At 33.8% G+C, this 20,194-nt stretch overlaps 2 protein-coding genes across 2 annotated transcripts; one reads left to right on the top strand and one right to left on the bottom strand.

Annotated features, from left to right (window-relative positions):
- The first annotated feature begins 350 nt into the window (after window positions 1–350).
- Window positions 351–15,507, top strand: LOC108204277 (RNA cytidine acetyltransferase 1). Its single transcript, XM_017373622.2, has 26 exons — window positions 351–619; window positions 748–839; window positions 1,333–1,504; window positions 1,592–1,714; window positions 2,736–2,909; window positions 3,216–3,326; window positions 3,411–3,544; window positions 3,633–3,726; window positions 4,626–4,724; window positions 5,469–5,605; window positions 5,791–5,888; window positions 7,570–7,693; window positions 7,779–7,866; window positions 7,964–8,063; window positions 8,151–8,203; window positions 8,560–8,736; window positions 9,111–9,148; window positions 9,450–9,543; window positions 10,169–10,348; window positions 10,440–10,548; window positions 10,638–10,710; window positions 10,790–10,937; window positions 13,061–13,189; window positions 13,803–13,928; window positions 14,878–14,943; window positions 15,027–15,507. The coding sequence occupies exons 1-26, from the start codon at window positions 515–517 to the stop codon at window positions 15,267–15,269; spliced, it is 3,087 nt and encodes a 1,028-aa protein (XP_017229111.1). The 5' UTR covers window positions 351–514; the 3' UTR covers window positions 15,270–15,507.
- Window positions 15,508–15,630: 123 nt separating this feature from the next.
- Window positions 15,631–17,484, bottom strand: LOC108204278 (ras-related protein Rab7). The gene is made up of 7 exons (XM_017373623.2): window positions 17,287–17,484; window positions 17,176–17,202; window positions 16,745–16,844; window positions 16,510–16,656; window positions 16,337–16,417; window positions 16,073–16,221; window positions 15,631–15,925 (listed from the first exon to the last, which is right to left on the bottom strand). The coding sequence occupies exons 1-7, from the start codon at window positions 17,337–17,339 to the stop codon at window positions 15,859–15,861; spliced, it is 624 nt and encodes a 207-aa protein (XP_017229112.1). The 5' UTR covers window positions 17,340–17,484; the 3' UTR covers window positions 15,631–15,858.
- Between the last annotated feature and the right edge of the window lie 2,710 nt (window positions 17,485–20,194).

Here is a 20,194-nt window from a genome sequence, read left to right as displayed (position 1 = left end):
TTTACGAATTAAATTAAGTGCGGGTAAAAATATTTACAAATTAAATTAAGTGCGGGTCGTCCCTGCTACGGGCGACCCTGTCGGAGGGAAACCACCAATAGGGGTCGCCCTTGGCAGGGGCGACCCTGCCTGCACCAACCACCAACAGGGGTCGCCCTTGGCAGGGGCGACCCTGCCTGCACCAACCACCAACACAGGTCGCCCTTGCCAGGGGCGACCTTCACTCTCCAAGATTTCCTTCAGGGGTCGCCCGACTTTGAATGAATTAGGCTGGTTAGTTTTGAAAAGTTGAATGTAGGCTGGTTAGTTTTGAAAACTTTACGTTCAAACTGGTTACAAATGTAAGGGAGCCGAAGGGAGATGATTCTTAGACGCGCGTCCCTTCAAACCTGTGCGGCTGTGACCTAAATTGCTAGTAAAACCCTAACATAAACCCCTGTAGCGCGAACCCAATTGAAAGAGGTTTCCGTTTTTAAAACAGACCTGAGAGAGAGAGAGAGAGGCTAAGAGAGAGATGAGGAAGAAAGTAGATGAACGCATCAGAACTCTCATCGATAATGGCGTCAAAACTCGACACCGTTCATTCTTCGTCATCATCGGTGACAAGTCTCGCGAGCAGGTATATATCGGATAATCTCGATAAAGTAGCAATCTTGGTGAATTTATGCATTTTCTTAGTCAGTTGTGTTATTTATGTATTTATGCAGTTATTGTTTTTATATATGTGTTTTATTTTATTTTCAACAGATTGTGAACCTGCACTATATGTTGAGTAAGGCGGTGGCGAAGTCGAGGCCGAATGTTCTCTGGTGCTACAGGGATAAACTTGAGCTTAGCAGGTTTGTGTTATCTGCTTGTTTATAGCTTTCGAAATGTTTAGTTTTGGATGAAATATTGATTTATTTCTGATTGTTTTTTGTTTTATCGTGTTGGAAGCTGTTTTTTGCAAAGCTAGATTTGTTCGTGTCTTCAAATTAGGAATTGTTGTAGAACTATGTTGGCAGTTTTTTTTATTTGCCGGGTGAAAATAGCTTAATTTAGGTAGTTATATTGTTTTGAAGTGGTATATTGATTGGGAACCCTTATATGATGTCTTATACGAGGCACATTAGTTGTTTTGGGGTTGTTAACTCTGTATTTTCTGTAAAAGGTTTCCGTCTTTTGTGACTGTTTGTGGTCTCTTCTGGTTGTATCTCGTGAGTGCCAATTTTTTGTGCTACTAGAAGTTTGAACTACCTGTTGCTTGACGCTCACCACAGTTTCTGATTATGTTTAAATTAACATGAGCTTCTAAGAGCTGTTTCTATGGTTTCTGTAATTGTGTTTCCACAGTCATAGGAAAAAGCGTGCTAAGCAGGTCAAAAAGCTAATGCAAAGGGGCCTCTTGGATCCTGAAAAGGTCGATGCTTTTTCACTTTTTGTTGAAACAGCGGGAATACAATACTGCCAGTACAAGGATTCCGAAAGAATTTTAGGGAATACATTTGGCATGTTGGTGTTACAGGTTAATGACCTTTTTAAATTATTGTTGAGGTGGAGTGCATCATTTTTGGGATATAATAACTATATTTGCTGCCTTTTTCTCTTTTAGGATTTTGAGGCTATGACTCCAAATCTTCTTGCTAGAACTATAGAAACAGTGGAGGGTGGTGGTCTGGTTGTATTGCTGCTGCGTAAATTAGCCTCACTAACAAGTCTTTGCACTATGGTTATGGTAGGACCACAGGAGCCAATATTTATTTTCAGCAGTATTGTACTCTTTAATTCCTTGAACAGTCAGATATGCTATTATAAATATTAATAAAGTATTCTGTATTATACCATTTACATTCTATACAAGGTTGTTTCCTGTTATCAGTTTTCTTTATTTGGTCACATATATTTCTAAAGTGCTAGTGTAGTTTTTAATTAACCGGACATACTGAATTGTTGGATTTGTGCCTGTTCATTATTACCGTCATTACCTCTATTTGCATTATTCTTGTTTGTGTGTTCAGCATTTATAACTGCACATGGCTGAACATGTTTAATCTTGTTTCAAGAAATGTTTTATCATAACAAGTTTCGAGTGTAGTTATATATACCTAATTTGCTGTTAACAAATGTAGGGGGAATATGTAGTAATATACTTGTAATACTGTTTGTATTTCATGTATGTAGTATACCTCGTATATTGTAGTCTCATTCCTGATATCCTGCACATCATCTATATTCTGCTGGAAGTCCTTAATTCTCATTTCAGATCTTAATATTTTACATTATATAATGTCCCAACATTTCAAAGAACTGTAAAATAACAATTTCAAAGAGAAAAGTAAAATAGTGGAAAGTGTTTAAAGTTTTGGGCAATTAAGCGAACCATACAAAACATATTTTATAAAAGATTTTGTATATCATGAGCCTCTTTTAATTATTCTTGGTTTAGAAATAATGAGATTTGTTTGATTTGAAGTAATAGATAACAAATAATGCATTACTACAAGAGATAAATTTCTATGATTAATAAGATGTAAAGAGGATTTGAGAATATTTGGGGTTTTTGCCCGAAAATGGCGTGTTTTAAAGTATACTAATACGATGAACTCAGAAATTTTGTGGTTTCATTTCAGGGCTTAAAGTCTTAAAAGCATTGGGTACTTGTATTAACATCCCTGGATTTTTTGTAATAAGATGTATGCTAATTACTGAGATGTATGGTAATTACTGTAATGTGTATATATTTGCTGTCAATACAGGACGTTCATGAGAGGTATCGTACTGCCTCTCATTCTGAAGCTACTGGACGCTTCAATGAGCGCTTTCTACTGTCACTCACTTCATGTAAAGCATGTATAGTTATGGATGACGAGCTAAATATTTTACCCGTTTCTTCCCATATGAAGTCGATTACCCCAGTTCCAGTCAAAGAGGTGATTTGCATGATTATTGTATTTTGTTAGACTTAGTTGTGTAAGTGTGTAATGTGTTTAATGGTATACTCAAGGGCATTTAGGTGGAAAAGTTTGCTCCGTCTTATCTTTTAAGAAAGAATATACAGTGGTGTTTTACTGAAGGAAAGAGAGATATATGTTAATATTCACATTTTACAGTCTGTTAAGCAGAAACTGTCACCATCAACCATATCATTGATAAACTTTTACTATGTTGAAAATTGCAAATTTAGCAACAATATTTTGATTTCTAATATTGTTTCTTTTTGTTGTTGGACATGTCAGGACTCGGAGGGACTCTCAGAAGCTGACAAGGACCTGAAGGATTTGAAAGATCAGTTAAGCGATGATTTTCCTGTTGGTCCTTTGATCAAAAAATGTCGGACTTTGGACCAGGTTGATATTGTTTAATATGATTTGTATGGCATTGTCAATTAATTCATTACACAGAGGTCCTGACTTGCTAAAACAACTGAATAGGGAAAAGCAGTGATCACATTTCTTGATGCAATATTGGATAAAACTCTTCGTAGCACAGTTGCTTTGCTTGCTGCTCGTGGTCGTGGAAAGTCTGCTGCCCTTGGTCTTGCAATTTCTGGAGCTATTGCTGCAGGGTATTGAATGATACTTATATTATTTCATTCATATTTTCACAAGTATTTTTATACATACATTATACACTAAAGCAAAATCGACTTGTAGGTATTCCAATATCTTCGTTACCGCACCTAGCCCTGAGAATCTGAAAACTTTGTTTGAGTTCATATGCAAGGGATTTGATATGCTGGAGTATAAGGTGTGTTCTATCGGTTATTAGGCATATAATCGTGATCCTCTTATAAAAATATTCAAGTTATAACTACTGGGGAAGATGTAGTGTGACAGTAGGCGAAACACTGTTGACTCTTTGTAAATACATAAATTCATGTTCATGTTGCAACATGTCTTCGTTTCACTTTTTGGTTGATGTGTATGTATTCATGAAATAGGATGGATGAGTTTTAACTTTTATACAACACACTTTTAGATGCTGAACAGGACACTGAATAGATAAAATTAGAAAACCATTAAACATAGGACTATAGATTGTATTCAACTGAGTCTATAACATTTTTATGGCTTTTAAAAGCCGAGGGCTATCTAATTAGGATCTTACAATGAACTAGTGATTTCCTTCTCTTTTTATTTTTGATGCATACTTGGGCTGTTGCTGATGGCACTTATACAACCTTCAATATTGTGTTTTTTTCCTTTTAATAATTGCGCATTTTTGACTAAAATCAGCTTAGTGAGAACAAAAGCACAAAGAAATAGCTTACGTGATTGTGAACAAGTGATTTCTAGTGGATGTCCACACATTTTCTTTTTCCTTCTTCTGCCCATGGCCTTCAATTTGGTATCCAGTTAAATATTTAATCATGTCTCGTTTTCTAACCGGACCAGAAGCGGGGATTAATATCTACGTGGCAGTTTCTTTAAGTCTCCTGAGCACTATGAAATTACTACCAATATTTTGTTTTCTGAAGTGATAATATGCTTATAAATGATCAAATTTGGTTGTTTTAGCTGCATATGTGCTTATCATGCAAGACTTGGATACTTTATGTTTATCTTAAGAAAGTTAAAGGAATGAGATATCATTGTAACTCTTTGAGCTGTCAGATTCAAGGGTCTAACTACAATCTTTGTTTATAGGAGCATTTGGATTATGATATTGTGCAAAGCAACAATCCAGATTTTAAGAAAGCCACTGTGAGAATCAATGTTTACAGGCAACACAGACAAACGATTCAGGTTGGTATACAAGACCTTGGGTTCCCTCTTGACTTACATGGTGCTATACAAAGCACACACATACATGTTATGTCTATAGTATGGTGTAGATCTTTTTACGTCCATTTGCTTCTGTTTATTCCCTTTTTTAATTGTGTTATTATATGACGTAAGAAGCCTAACTATGGAATTCATTTCTTCCATCAGTGAGTAGTGAGAGTGGAAATCCTTATTTTTACAGCTTAAAAAGTTTTGTATTTGAAGTGTCCTTAATGCTAAATGAACGAGATTAAAAAAACCATAGTTTTTGCTTGGTGAATGTACGGTGATTTTATTCTCTGTTATTGTTTAGTCGGTATGTCCAGTTACGAAATTCAACCACATGAACATTAAATTTCCTAGGTTAACCATATATTTATGAATAATCTTCGATTTTTACGAGCTTATATTCTGATTGCTTTTTGAACCCTGCGAACTGCTATGAGAAACCACTTAATATATAATTAATAATATGTATCTTTATTATAGACAGAAATTTTTACTACTAATATAGTTCCACTCAGTATAACAAAGAAACTATAATATTTTTAACTAATCCTGTATGAGTCTATATTTACTACTAAAATTATCCCAATCAGTATAGCAAAGAAACTAATATCTTTTGAATAACCCAGTATGAGTCTTATGTGTAAACAAGCTTCCCGCCAAAGATATATCTCTAGTTAAGCTGTAGTTGTAAAAGATTCACCAAATGCTTCCTTGCAGTATATACACCCGCATGAGCATGAAAAGCTTTCCCAAGTTGAACTGTTGGTGGTTGATGAAGCTGCAGCAATTCCGTTGCCAGTTGTGAAGTCATTACTTGGGCCTTACCTGGTCTTTCTTTCTTCAACAGTTAATGGGTATGGTACATTTGCACTATTAATCATCACTGTGTCGATTGTATGGAACAATTAACTTTCTATACCCAGTTTTGAAATCAAATGCCATTTTTCTTACCTGAGAAAAATGCACTTTTTCTTGGATATTTTTACCATTAATGCCCCATTTACATTTGTAAATGACTTATTTTATTTCTCTCTTGAAGTTATGAAGGTACAGGGAGGTCACTATCGTTGAAATTACTGCAGCAATTGGAGGAGCAAAGCCGTGTCTCTACTAAAAGCTCTGAAAGCTCTCTTTCTGGTATGTTCCTCTAATTTGTTAGTTCATGGCAACTATGTTCCCGTTCCATGTTTTGAATTACGTGCAGAGCTGGCTATTGGGGTGTGCAAGCAGCCCAATAGCGCAGGGCCTCAAAATTTTGAGGGCCTCCAGGCTCCAATTTTAAAAATTTCCAACATACAAGATCTCTTCATGACATAAAGAAACCCATTTTGTTGATATTCAACTCTCTAACACCTCCAATGACATTATTCTTGAGTCTCTTATTTCTCTCTCTTATTGGTAAAAGTTATTTAATATTTTTATTAGTTTAATACTTTTAATTATTTAATTCTCAAATAAATTTTTTACTTTTTTTTGCAGTCAGAATGTTATCTTTTTTTTCAGATTTTAGGTTAATTCGAAAAATAGTTAAAGAAAACAAACGAATTTAGATTAGAAATTTAAATTTGTGAACTTTATAAATAGTAGTTGAATTCAAAAATAATTTTTAAATATATGACTTATAATATTTATTTGAGTATTAGTGTCGTTGTTTACTATGTCGACTATACTTGATTATTAATACTTTTATTTCTATAATTATTATTTCTTTTCAACTATTTTTTTTGAGAAAATAAAGAGAGATTGATTTTAACACATAAATAAATTATTATTTGAATTTTTTTGGCACAGGGCCCCCAATTTTGCTTGAGCCGGGCCTGATTACGTGCTAGTATTAGAAGTTACCAACTTCCTTTGTACCAATCAATGGGTATTGCTTCGAAGTGATAAATTTGATAATTCAACATAGGAGATTGATAGGCTTCTTAGTTTTACTGCTTTGTGCCTTTTGGGGGTTCGTTGGTTGTCAGTGTTTTTTGTTTGTTTCCATGGTTTTTCTGCACCTTAAGCGAGGGCTTTTAGTATTGTTTATTTGAGGTGAGGTCACTGAAAGGACCTGTCTGCTTTAGAAAAAAATATTAACGAATCTCTTTCAACGCTGGCTAGAAATTTTCAAGAATTTAATAATGTCCAATGAGTTTCTCTTTTTCTTATTATCACTTATTAACCAATGTTGTAGAAGCATTAAGTGAAACCAATTAGCTGATAAACCTTTCTGCATCAACAACTTAGGTTGATACTGAGAGGACATCTGAGTGCACGAGGGATTCATTCGGGGAAAATCGAGATGGCAGAGTCTTAGAGATCCTTTAAACAGTGTAATGGATTATTTAAAACCAAGAGGGAATCTTTAGAATATATATTAACAACTTTTTTAATGATGGCCCTTGCCAAAACAATTAACTTATATCTTCAAACTTATGTCTCTTGACCCCATGTATATTGTATGTAAGGACTAGGTGGCTAACCTTCAAATTATAAGCCTAATTCTACGTAATTGGTCCGTGTATTAGTTTAGAACTTGCAAGATAAATAGACTATAATTTGAAATTTATTTTGAATGTGATATGCTAAGGTTTTTGAGTTTTTCCAATGACATTATGGAAATTTTGATTATTGTTAATAAGACCAGCTCACGATTAATATATTGTTTGTGAATCATTCTTTGGAGCTTGTTTTTAGAGAATGTCCTGTCTGAGACTCTTGGTTTGTTAGTAATGATTTAATCATGGAAACTGTATATCTCAAGCATGAAGTATATTATATTTTAGATTTGGTTGTCTTGAAGTTACTTATGACTTGTTAACCATAAATGTAGGCCGGCTTTTCAAGAAGATAGAATTGGCCGAATCTATTAGATACGCATCTGGTGATCCTATTGAGTCCTGGCTTCACACTTTACTTTGCTTGGATGTAACCAGCTATATTCCCAATATCAACAGGTTTGGACATTGTTATTTAAGACTAGAAGAATACGTTACCTGTTTATTTCTTCTTATTGACAACCTCACTTCCTGGTCCAAATAGGTTGCCTCCACCCAGTGAATGTGATCTTTATTATGTTAATCGAGATACACTATTTTCTTATCACAAAGATAGCGAATTATTTTTACAGGTAATGACACTCTTCTAACATTTATATTTATTGAAATTGTCTGTTTCCATATTTTCTATAACTAAACATATTTGCCTGTGGGTTGTAATTATTTCAGCGGATGATGGCCCTATATGTTGCCTCTCACTACAAAAACTCTCCAAATGATTTACAATTAATGGCTGATGCCCCTGCTCACCACTTGTTTGTGTTGCTTGGTATTTTCTGTTTCTGTTGATCTGCTTATGTTCTCTCCTATCATCATTACTCGTCAAGATAAGCTTACTTGGTAATATTTATTGCAGGCCCTGTTGATGAATCAAGGAACCATCTTCCTGATATTCTCTGCGTCCTCCAGGTATACCTTCTTTTGTGGCTAAATTATTAAAATTGGAGTTTGATATTGACATTATACAAACTCTCATCTTTTATGGTTTTGATTATAGTATATTAGTGTGGGTTGATCTCTTGGCAATGAAGCCTAAATCCTTTTGTATGAGATTTCCATGTCTTTGATATTGGGTGTTATCTGGGTTTGGAAAAGTGTGGATTTTCAAGAATGGAAGTCTTTTGATATATCAAAATTCTGTTTCGCACTTTCACTTAATTCTTCTTAAGAAATAGTTGTCTAGTATACAACATCCCCTTTCTCTGTTTAAAGTAAGCAGGAGGATGATTAAAAACATTTAAGGATTTTCTATATATGTTATGCAGGTTTGTCTTGAAGGACAGATTCCTAGTAGTTCAGCCAAAAAGAGTTTATCTGAGGGTCATCAGCCCTATGGAGACCAAATTCCTTGGAAATTTGCTGAGCAGTTTAGGGACACCGTATTCCCAACTCTTTCAGGTGCTCGTATTGTGCGCATAGCCACACATCCAAATGCAATGAAGGTAAATGTTCTTTATGTTTACCGGTTTTGCACTTCTGTTTAAAATATTACTCCCTCTGTCCCCCTGAGTAGTATACATTGGGGGACGGGGACGCGGCACGGACTTTAATGCTCCTGTAAAATGTAGTTGTGTAATTTATTTTTAAAAATTTCTTTTTCTGAATTAAAGTTTGAATGTTATATTTTTATTCAGAAAAAGAAAATCTCAAAAATAAGTTACGAAACTATGTTTTATAAGAGCATTGAAATGCGTGTCGAGCAGTTGAAAAGAAACGTATACAATTAAATGGGACAGAGGGAGTATAAATAGGTGCTAAAGATTTCATCAAACCTAACTTTCTGTTTGATTCTCCCGTTTCCACTTCTTTTGTACAGCTTGGGTATGGTTCGACAGCTGTGGAACTTTTGACAAGGTGAACTATTTTTTCTTGTATTTTATTCTTGTCGTGGGGTTCAAATAGGGGCTTGTCTAATTTAAAGTGGCTTAAAAAGTTCTTTGAAATTTGTTGGGAGTTTTTAAACAATTTGATTATATATGACACCAATGTGTATTGTGTATCTATTAGTTTAAAGGGTAATAATATTATAAGTGATTGCTGATAAAATTGTGCAGTCTATAAAGCTTCTACCTACCTTCCAAGTGCTGGTTTATTAATTGGAGACTTGCATGCATGATCTATACAAAAATAGGTCTGACAGTTTTCCTGTTTGTAGGTATTTTGAGGGACAATTTACCACTATATCTGAAGTTGATGATGAAAATGCTTCTGAGCCTTCACATATGAGAGTTACTGATGCAGCAGAGCAGGTTCACTCTATTACATAAGTTTTCTTCTTTGGTGTTTAAGGTCTATTTGAATTTATTGTATCGACTTCCAAAATTAGAAGAAAATGGATTTCTGCCATATTGGATGTTGATCCAATATTTAAATGGTATATCTTTGTTCAGTTCAAAAGCAGCAACTTAGAAATGGCAGATGTGTGTGTTTTTTTGGTGGAAGAGAAGGGTGAAAGTTTCTCTGCCTGTTGCTAAAATCTTACAATTTTCAAAGAGTGAAAGACTTTACTGCTCTTTTCCTGTGGAGTATATATGCGTAGCAGAAGACAGATGAATGGTGTGGAAAAATAGCTAACACGACGACTTTACTATTTTGATATTAATTATGTAAAATAGATAGTTATATGAATTCCTTATTTCCTTAGGGTTAGGCCTGAATTTGTCTTCCTTGGAGAAAAATGGATTGGGAGTGGCACTTATTTTCGATGTGTTCTTTTTTGTTTGGATGTGCGAGGTGGGGGGTTATATGTGTGTAGAGATTTCTGGTTGATTGATGGTTGCCTTTGATGATTTATTTTATATGAATTGTTTTACCTTGTTTCTGACTCTTGTGAATTGCATCTTTATTTTGACGCTGACTGTTGTGTCCTAGCAGGTTTCGTTACTAGAAGAAAATATTAAACCTAGGACAGACCTACCTCCTCTGCTTGCGCATCTTCATGAACGAAGACCTGAAAAGCTCCATTATATTGGTGTCTCCTTTGGGCTTACTCTGGATTTACTTCGCTTTTGGAAGAAACAGAAATTTGCGCCATTTTATGTTGGTCATAATCCAGTTAAGAGCTTCGTTACTGTATCATCTTCTTTGTTTTCCTTAAATTATGATGTGATAAGTACTCAGTAAATTCATGTTTCTTTGGTAACAGAATTCTGTCACCGGTGAACACACTTGTATGGTTTTAAGACCACTAGATAATGATGATATTGAAACTAGTGGAATAGATGAATGGGGTTTTTTCGGTCCTTTCTACCAAGGTGAGCATATTCTCTAAGAAAGATCTTATATTAATTAAAACTTCTGGAGTACCACATTAAGATTGTACTTTTCTATATGCTATTAATAGATTTCAGGAAAAAATTTACATGGCTACTGGGATCTTCTAGCTTTCGTACGATGGAATACAAGCTTGCGATGAGGTCTGGGTCTAATAACAAGTGTCTATATGCAATATATTTTTTCTTCTCAATTATGCTAATTGTACCCTGGATTTCACAGTGTACTGGATCCAAAGATAAACTTTACAGATGTGGAGCCATCTTCATCAGCTACAAGGGAATCATCATATTTGTTTAATCATGTTTTGTCGGGGTACAGTATGGCTAGGCTTACGGACTACGTGAACAACCTTATTGATTTTCTTTCGGTAAGATCTCCTAACGATTGCTAGGTCAAATTCTTTTTCCCATTTTTAGGAGACTTAATATGTTCAAAACTTTGTTCTTGCCCGTGGGATATTGCCATATTGGAGACTTAATATATTTAAAAGCTTGAAATGGTGGGGTTCGTTGGAATATTTATACAAATTTTAAACCTGTCGAGAACAGACTTGTTTTATATGAACCATTGGCTGAAATCTGAAGTCAATTGGATGTTTCTCCTTGATTGCTTAGCTAGATCTACAGGTGCTTTTAATACTTTCCTTTATACCAGTATTTTTGATTCGAGAAAGCCTGTTTTGGATCCCGATCTTTCCTTCAGTTTTGCTTCTTTGTTCATCTCTACTCGTGAATATTCCAACAAATCAAAATTTTCTTTCTGTTTCTTTTACGTACTTTATAGTTTCAATAATTATAGAATGAAAAGCAAGGTGGGTTTGGCTTGCATCATGATATTTTTTAATTTCATTCTTATAATTATGTTAATGGTGGGTGCAAGAGGTACCACATGTGTTATTTATCCCTGCCCTTGTAGTATTTTAGTTGAATCACCTTTAAACCTAGAAACACTTGATGTTTTACAAATTTTATTGGGTTTGTGATTTTAGGGCATATAGAAGAGTAGAAATACGACTAGTGTGTTGCAAGATCAATGAGATTTAGAACTGTGGGAAGGGAAAGGTTTAGGTAATGAAATGAACTGGGCAAAGTAAAAATGAGGCGTTCTGAGGCCAAACTGACTCTTTATGGTGGTCGGTACTAAGAAAGAAATTGTTATGTAACATATAAAGCTAACTATCTAAAGTTGGTGACCGCTTCTTGGTTATAAACAGCACTTGCCTCTTCAGCACTTTCTCAATGCAAAGAACGCGACCTCAGTAGTTTTTTTTTTTTTTTTTTTTTTTTTTTTTTTTGTAATTGACTACTGTAGATTGTCAAGGAATTTGACTTTTGGTTAGAATGTTAAACAATTTCTACTTCAAGGGAAGCTGTGGGTGAGGGTGTTAAGCTGAGGTGAGTTTCTCGGAGTAGGTGCATGTTAAGAAGAGACTAAATAAATTCTTAGAGAGAGGGAGTGCGAGCATTGGTGAATCCATTTGCTTGTTCACAATGACCTTATCAGATATAGGCAGTAATATGCATTCCAGATTTTTGTTTGTAACAAAAAACTATGTATTTTACTTGCAATCTTTATTCCTGGACAAAAAATCAAGGTTTCACATCTATTTTTCTAGGAGGTTAGTTGAATAAGCATGAACAAATTTGAACTTGTAAGCTTATAACGACACACCTTTCTCATTTCTTCTTGTTTGTGAATATATTATCTTGCTCAATAGCGACTTGGCTATGCACATGAATAAATTGCATGATCTTAATTAGTAGATTCTTGCTATTATTGATGCCATTGGCACATGTATTGTTATGTGGAATCTAGACCCTAATGAAATATGTTACTACTTCTCACGGTATTACTGCAGCTAAATCCCATCTTTGACCCATAGCTCTGGTCCTAATCAGAAAACAGTACATGTACATGCGAAACTCAAAAACTGAATAAACATGCTGGAAAAGATAATATAGAATACGGAATGAGAGTGGAAGAAAAGAGATAAAGCTAAGAAAGTTATCTGTTTGGAGCAGAAGTTGTGGGTAGATGGGTCAGAAGGATATATGAGGAAGCTGAATGCTCACCACATAAGATAACTAAACTATCTTCTATTATGAAAAAGGGAAAAACAAGAGTCCGTCGCCTGAGAGGTGATCATGCCTAAGATTATAATCTGTTTCTACTTCAATTAATACTTATAGTTACATCTGGCTTTGGAATTTAGAGTGGGAGTTGTGTCAAATTTGATATAAGCTGCTCAAAGTCAAAGCAAATAATTGTCCTTTTTAATGTTATTAAGCTTCACATCTTCAACCTGTCTGAGCTTAAAATCTAGCATGTCATAGAAATAAATGCTGTTTACATTTGAGTTTCCTGAAGATGTTCAACTTTCTTTTGTGGGTATAAAATAATTAGAATCCAATGTTACTCGAAATTGTTTGTGTAATATGATGTACACTTTCCCTTTTTGTGTCCTACAATAATAATCTTATTGTATTGCAGATCTCATATCTTGAACCCATTTTTGCAACACTCTACTTTGAGGAAAAACTTCCTGTTACTCTGTCATACACCCAGGCTTCTGTACTGTTATGTATGGGATTGCAGAGACAAGAACTCTCATATGTCGAGGTTTGCATTTTGCATTTTGACTTTCTGTGAACTATTTTTTTAATGACAAGATACTCTGTAACTAATTATTCCCTGCCTTTCCTATTAAGCATTTATCTATCATGCCATTTTGAAGTTACTGTAATATACTGAAATGTTATCCTTAAATGTTTGGAACTATAAGATTTATCTTTTCTTTTACAAGTGTCATCTTGTTTTTAGCAAATATCCTAATTATTAGAAGATGGTGCTAGTAGTCATGTTTGAATGTAAATTTTAAAAGAGTTTTTGAAGTTTTAAACCTTTCTCTGTATTTAAGATTATGACTATTTCATATTACATGTTATTCTGCCAGAGTTCACTTGGGAATAAATTTAATATTTACTAAATATCTAGAATGTTGGCTGCATCTTTGTTTTATGTTGTATTTTATACTATCATATGGTAGTTTGGTCCACAACAGCTCTATGGTTGATCTGGTCTGGGTGGATTGCTCAGTGTTTGAGGATTGACCCTCGAACCCTTGATGATCTAAATATGTTATATGTATCTTTTTGCATGTTCTGTCATTACAATAATTGGTAGCTAGTGTCAACATTGTTTTAATGGATTCTGCTCGTTTTTTGTATAACAGGGGGCAATGAACTTGGAAAGGCATCAAATTTTGTCACTGTACATAAAAACCATGAAGAAGTTCCACAAGTATCTAACTGGTATAGCCACCAAGGAGATTGATTCAGTTCTACCTCGACCCAAAGAAGTAAGTATATAGGTAGAATATAGTGTATAAGCGTTGACTACTGTTTCTCATTTCTTTTGTGGTCACCTTCAAATAACAGTGTTTGCAAATGTAACTTGCTAAGACAGTTACTAGATTAACAGAAGTTGCTTAATATCATTTAGAGTGCGAGTGTCTTGAAAAGCGTCATATTGCTTGCCTGTCCTAAATGAGATGATGATTTACATCGTGGGATAATGCAGGGGCAGTATTGCAATGTATTATATTACATTGTAAATGGATGTATTAAAACGACCATGATATTCTACTAGTGTTAATATGCTGCAATTGAATGAGTAATTGTTAGGTCTACTCAGACACTATCAAAGTATTGTGTTTTTGACGCAGCCTTCTGTCAAAATCCTTAGTTTGCCTCTCCTCAAGTCAAATCGCATTTTTGTGTATAGTTGTTAAGCTCATCTGTTGGACTAGCTATGAAGTTTCAGTTTTATGATACTACTACACAAGAGCCATTTGGCATAAATTTTCGGTATGCTCTAGTGGCTCCCATGACATTACTCGGAAGGGCGATGTAGTACCCTTTACTGTCTTAAGACACTGAAGATGGACAGCATGAAAACTTTATTGTGTAAAGGTAAAGTTGGAAGGTACCATTGTCTGGATATGATTACGTGAACCACCTCCTGACTAATTATTGAATAATAAGTTAGCAACTACTGAAACAGGTAAATAAGCATTTTAAGGTGACAGTGTCTGTACCCCTGTGACCAAGAATGTCTGTTAAACTTTAAGACTGACATGGTACATTTCGGAATTTTGTTATACTTTTCAAGAAATGGAGATTAGTTTCTGCTTATGTCTTGGCAATTTTAGTAGGTGGCACTTTACTGGGGCAATATGAGTATTTAGTATATGCATTTGGCATTTTTAGTTAATACTAAAACTACCGCTGTGCTTGTTTTGTTGTCAGATTACAATGAAACCTCATGCAATATCTTTGGATGAAGACCTTAACGATGGTGCCAAGCAAGTCATGGTACGGTCGCTTTCCTCAGAGAAATTTCTTATGTTCTGTTGTTTGTTGAATAAGCTGTACTAAGTACAGGTTCAATATTTTAGGATAAGATGAAAGCGAAGCTGGATGAGGATGACACATTAAACCCAGAACACCTCCAAAAGTATGCCATCGAAGTTGATTTTGGCAGCGCGCTGAAGAATGGTAACGGGAAGATACCTTCAAGTGGTCTTGTCAGTGTGAAATCAAGTAGAAGTGCAGGAGAAAAACGAGTAAAAAGTAAAGATAGCCAGAGTAAGGATAAGCAACATGGTTCAAGATCGAACAAGAAGAGGAAATCTCAATAGGCTGGATTGTGAGTTGTGCTGTCTACTGTAGGAATAGATGTCTCAGTTTTGTAAGATGTTTTATGCTATATATCATACATACTTCCGTAATTTCAATATTTTTGTAATTCAAAGGAACATCCCCCATTACATAACTATGTCATCAAAGATCACTAATATATAGTTAGTTTTGCTGGAATGAGAGAACCATAAGATCATCGGGTCTTTGTTGTATGGCAATTCCGCAAATTTGGTTGTATGGCAATTCTGCAAATGTGATTGTTAACTAAACTAGTGATACGTGTAGCAGATATCCTTCGTCCTTGATTTCCAAAGATTGGGATTTTGAGTTTCAGTGAATGAAATGTAAAGTGTAAGCTCGAACAAAGTAAATATATTCTATAGTAATTAATGCTCTTGTTTTCCGAAGTAAATCCACCAGAACAAATAAACCTCCTCTTCACAACTGTTCGAAACTTAGAAAGCACAAAATTAAAAAATTAAATATACAAGGTTGTTCGAGAATGCTAGGATGGAAGTTAGTAATGCTCAATACTCAATAGTCAATGCCTCCACCTCGTTTGAATTCTACCATAAGCATTCACAAGCTCTAGCATGCGCAACCTCCCCGTCGTTCTTCTATTTCCGATACCGTCGTAGGGATTCTTTGAAAATAACTGATGATGCGAAAACAGACAATTAGCTTCTGGTAATAGCTAGCCAGGCAAAGAAAGTCTAGTTGCTAAGACTTAAACATTACATTATTAGGTTGTTTCATTTATGTTATCTATTGTGTTCATATTTGGTGTACTAACAATGCTTACATGTCTTGATCATGGTGTTCTGCAGCAAGTGCAGTCTGCGCAACACACAGGAATGCATCATCCACATTGTAGCCCTCTTTCGCCGATGTCTCAAAGTACGGTATATTTCCTCTGGAAGCACACCAGTCCCTGGCTACCTTCTCCGAGACCTGCACAAATATCGCACTTGAGCTTGTTCATTTGCCATAATAATCACTCACTTTGTCCCTTGATCTTATCTATTCCAAAGCTAGAAAGATTTATAGTAAATGAATGAATTCTTACTGCTCGACTGTTCCCACCATCGACGTCTACTTTGTTCCCCAGCAGCACAAATGGAAATAACTCGGGATTAATCGGATCAGCCTGAATTGCAGAAACCAAAAGTAAGCCAACAACCAAACGGATATCAGATGAAACAAGAGCTAAATAAGCATGAAGAGCAACAACCTGATTACCTGTCTAAGAAAATCTTGATGCCAGGTCTGGAGTGTTTCGAATGTCTTGTGTATGTTAACATCATAAACAAGAATGCAGCAATCCGCCCCTCGATAAAACGAGACGCCAAGGCTGTGAAACCTCTCTTGCCCTGCCGTGTCCCAAATCTAAGCGATTCATGTTTCAAACATTTCATTACTTATCATACAAACTTGACTATCATGTCTAAAATAGATGAACCAAACACAAACTCACCTGCAGAGTAACTAGCTTATCATCAATTTGCAACTCTTTTGTCACAAAATCAGCTCCAATTGTTGCTTTATATTGTTGACTGAACTTGTTGTACACATATCTAGAAATGTAGGTTAAGAAACTTTTACTTGGACACAATCTTTCATCCCTAGTAGATGATTATCATAATTTTTTATGCATTAATAGCCCGTTTGAGAACCTGGATTTCATTTAAAATTCTGAAATTGATCAAATAACTTGTTTGAGAATTTGGATTTCATTTGAAATCCAAACATTCAAATATCAGTATAAACCTAAGAATTTGAAATGACAACTCAAATCCTGTCATTTGAAATCCATCATTTTAAATGAATGCACACTTCCAAACACGCTCTTAGCATTTAAAAATATTTGCCTACTGTAACTACTTCCTGAGGGAGCCGAAAGGATACTTATTCATCAAAGATGTCTTCCCCACCCTGCAATGCACAAACAACACACCAAAACTCAACAACTCATAAACAAAATATCAAGAAAACTTAAACACATAGATCAAAACATACCCACTATCACCAAGAACAATGACCTTGAGTAAACTTCTCTGTGGAGTCAACATGATTATGAGTCAACTATTTGTGCTTCAGCTTCTGATGCATATGAATGTGTTATATAAGTGAGTCGTTGCTGACAGAAACATAATTTGACAGTTGTGTTCTGCTAATCATCATATCAATCATCAAAACTTGTTATTTGTGAGTACTCTCATTTATTTAATCTACTTATTATTCAGACACTACAATTGTTAGTGTATCCTGCTTCCCACATTAGTATTACAAGTGTACATGACAAATATTATTATTTTTCCTAATTAACTATCATAATTGTGTTTGTACAGGTAGATCATACATATGACTTGTACAGATTTTTGGAGTTTATGTATTCTATATTTCGGTTTTGTCTATTACAATTTTTTATTTTTTTAAATAATAAGGTTCACTATGTTATAAATCCCAGATCTACATGTATAGTAGACAAGTGATCGAGTCGAAATCGAGATGATCATGATTAATGAGATCAAAACACGAATGAGTATTGTTGAGAACCAATCCATTTACAATTTTAAGGTGTCACATAAATGCCTCAAATGGGTCTTATGTTATACTATTTCAACAAGTATAATATTTTTATTTTTTGGTATTATAGAAACACATTTGCTTCATCTAATTCATTCATAAGTACCTATAATGACAATATCAGATTTTATTATTGAGCGAACCACGAATATCAGATTCTATTAGAGTAAACCACGAATAACGTGTCTAGAATCAGTATGATCGACATCACATTCACAAGTAGAAGAGACCAAACTACTAAAATGTAAAGATCAAAAGTGATGTAAAGGCTGAATATAATAGTAAGTCGGTCACATAGACTGGTGATTTCTTGTGAATCCACCTATATTATAAAGCAACAAAGTGCAGATTTGCAGTACATTTCTTGTGAATGCATTACTGTGGAAGGTCAATGACAATGGGATGCTGGGATTGCTGGAGTACCACGTTTGCTTGCTCTTTTTGTAGATCCAAATCTTGCGCATATATTAGAGTTACATGGAGCCAGAGCAATTCGAAATGGCAGCAAATGCCAAATAAAATTATTTGATACGATTCACGAATCTGTATTATTATATTATAATAAGGTGTATAATTTGATTTTTTAGTATGATATCACATAAAAAATACGAATATTTGGTAACATAATATTAAAATATATTTACATTCAATATTTAAGTATACAACAAAATTTACGTTTTTCACATTCTTAATTAAATCGAGGTAGATTTTGTAAATTACACACATGTCCTAATTTTTTATGTTCCGTCCATAATAGACGGAGGTTTTTGCAATTAGAACACGATTTTGTTGTTTATGTATTCAAAAATACCGCACAATAAATAAGAACTGTTAAATTTTATTATTTGATAAACGCTAAAGATTATATAATAATAAAACTTTAGATTTTTTAAATCAAACGAAGAGTAGGTTTTGTAAATATAACACATATCCTATTCTTTTTAGATTCTAAATCAAATACTTCTTTTATGCTCAAAATTAAATAAAAGGAGATTTTGTAAATAGAATATGAGTTCATATTATAAAATTCATAACTATTTTTTCTACATCTTAATTTTTGTTCAAATGAAAACATAATTGTTAAAATATCACTGAAATAAATTTTTTAACTTTAATCGTGTATACATTAGTGTATAAAATATTAGTAAGATAATGCATAAAATAAATCAAATAATAGTATATTTTTTTAAAAATATTCGGACGTGCAACAAACGAGTTATTCAAATGAACATATATATTTCGACCTGGACATGCGGAATACACAGATGAAATCTCAAATAACACAAATTTAACAATTAATGTTCCAAATATCACATTATGTAAAAAGACTTCAAATACCACTTAAAAACGTATTTAAAATAATGTTTTATTTATAGATATAGAACGTTACATGAGACGTCAGACCTTTTAATACCAACAAAATGCTACGGGAACTAGTTTTTAACTATTTAATATAAAATCGATTCATTTTTTATGACAGAGTCATCGAAGAGAAGCCGTTTTTGATTAACACGAATTAGCGAAATTAGGTTGTGATTTTAGGTGAATTTGGGCTGCATTTCACCACTACAAGCGATTCAATCATATATATATATATATATATATATATATATATATATGAAAAATCATGGAATCTATGTTTTACTCTCATTTTTGGTTTTATACTGTGTTTTAGTCTCATTTATATGTATGTTACTCTGTTTTTTTTGGACAGAAAATACACTTGCTCGTATTGATATACGCCAATACTCCGAGGAGTTTTTTTCATTCAAAAAAACTTATCATCTAACCGAAAGACATGAAAATGTCTCCAGAAGTTTAAACAACTAGACCTTAATGTCCGAAAAGAAAACGTCCCAACTTGTAAGAACACGCTACCTGAAACAAATACGATTCATTAATAACCAGAAAATAATAATAATAAATTTAATAATTAAAATCAATATAGTTTATCAAAAGATGGTAAAAGTGAATGAAATGATAAATATAAATATAAAAATGGTAAAAGTGAATGAAATGATAAATATAAAGATGGTAAAAGTGAATGCCACTAGGTTTACTTTGAATTGTGATTTGATATATGTGTTTTATTAATTGTGCATTTGATGTATGTTTGCTTGAGTTTGTATATTTGATGTATGTATAACTGAAGTTTATCTTTAAATATGCGTATGGTAATATATTAGACAATAATTAAAATAGAACTGAAAGGATATTTTAAATAAAATATTATTTTGATATTTGTTTAATTAACATAAAATTTAAATACACGTGAAATGCTTTTCATATTATTTAATTGATCTAGTCGAAGTCAATGGTCAAATCTATCTTAAAAATA

The sequence above is a fragment of the Daucus carota genome, chromosome 1 (assembly GCF_001625215.2).
Source record: "Daucus carota subsp. sativus chromosome 1, DH1 v3.0, whole genome shotgun sequence".
NCBI lineage: Eukaryota > Viridiplantae > Streptophyta > Magnoliopsida > Apiales > Apiaceae > Daucus > Daucus carota.
The sequence above is the reverse complement of the archived record's forward strand: the minus strand, read 5'-3'. Positions and strand labels throughout refer to the sequence as shown.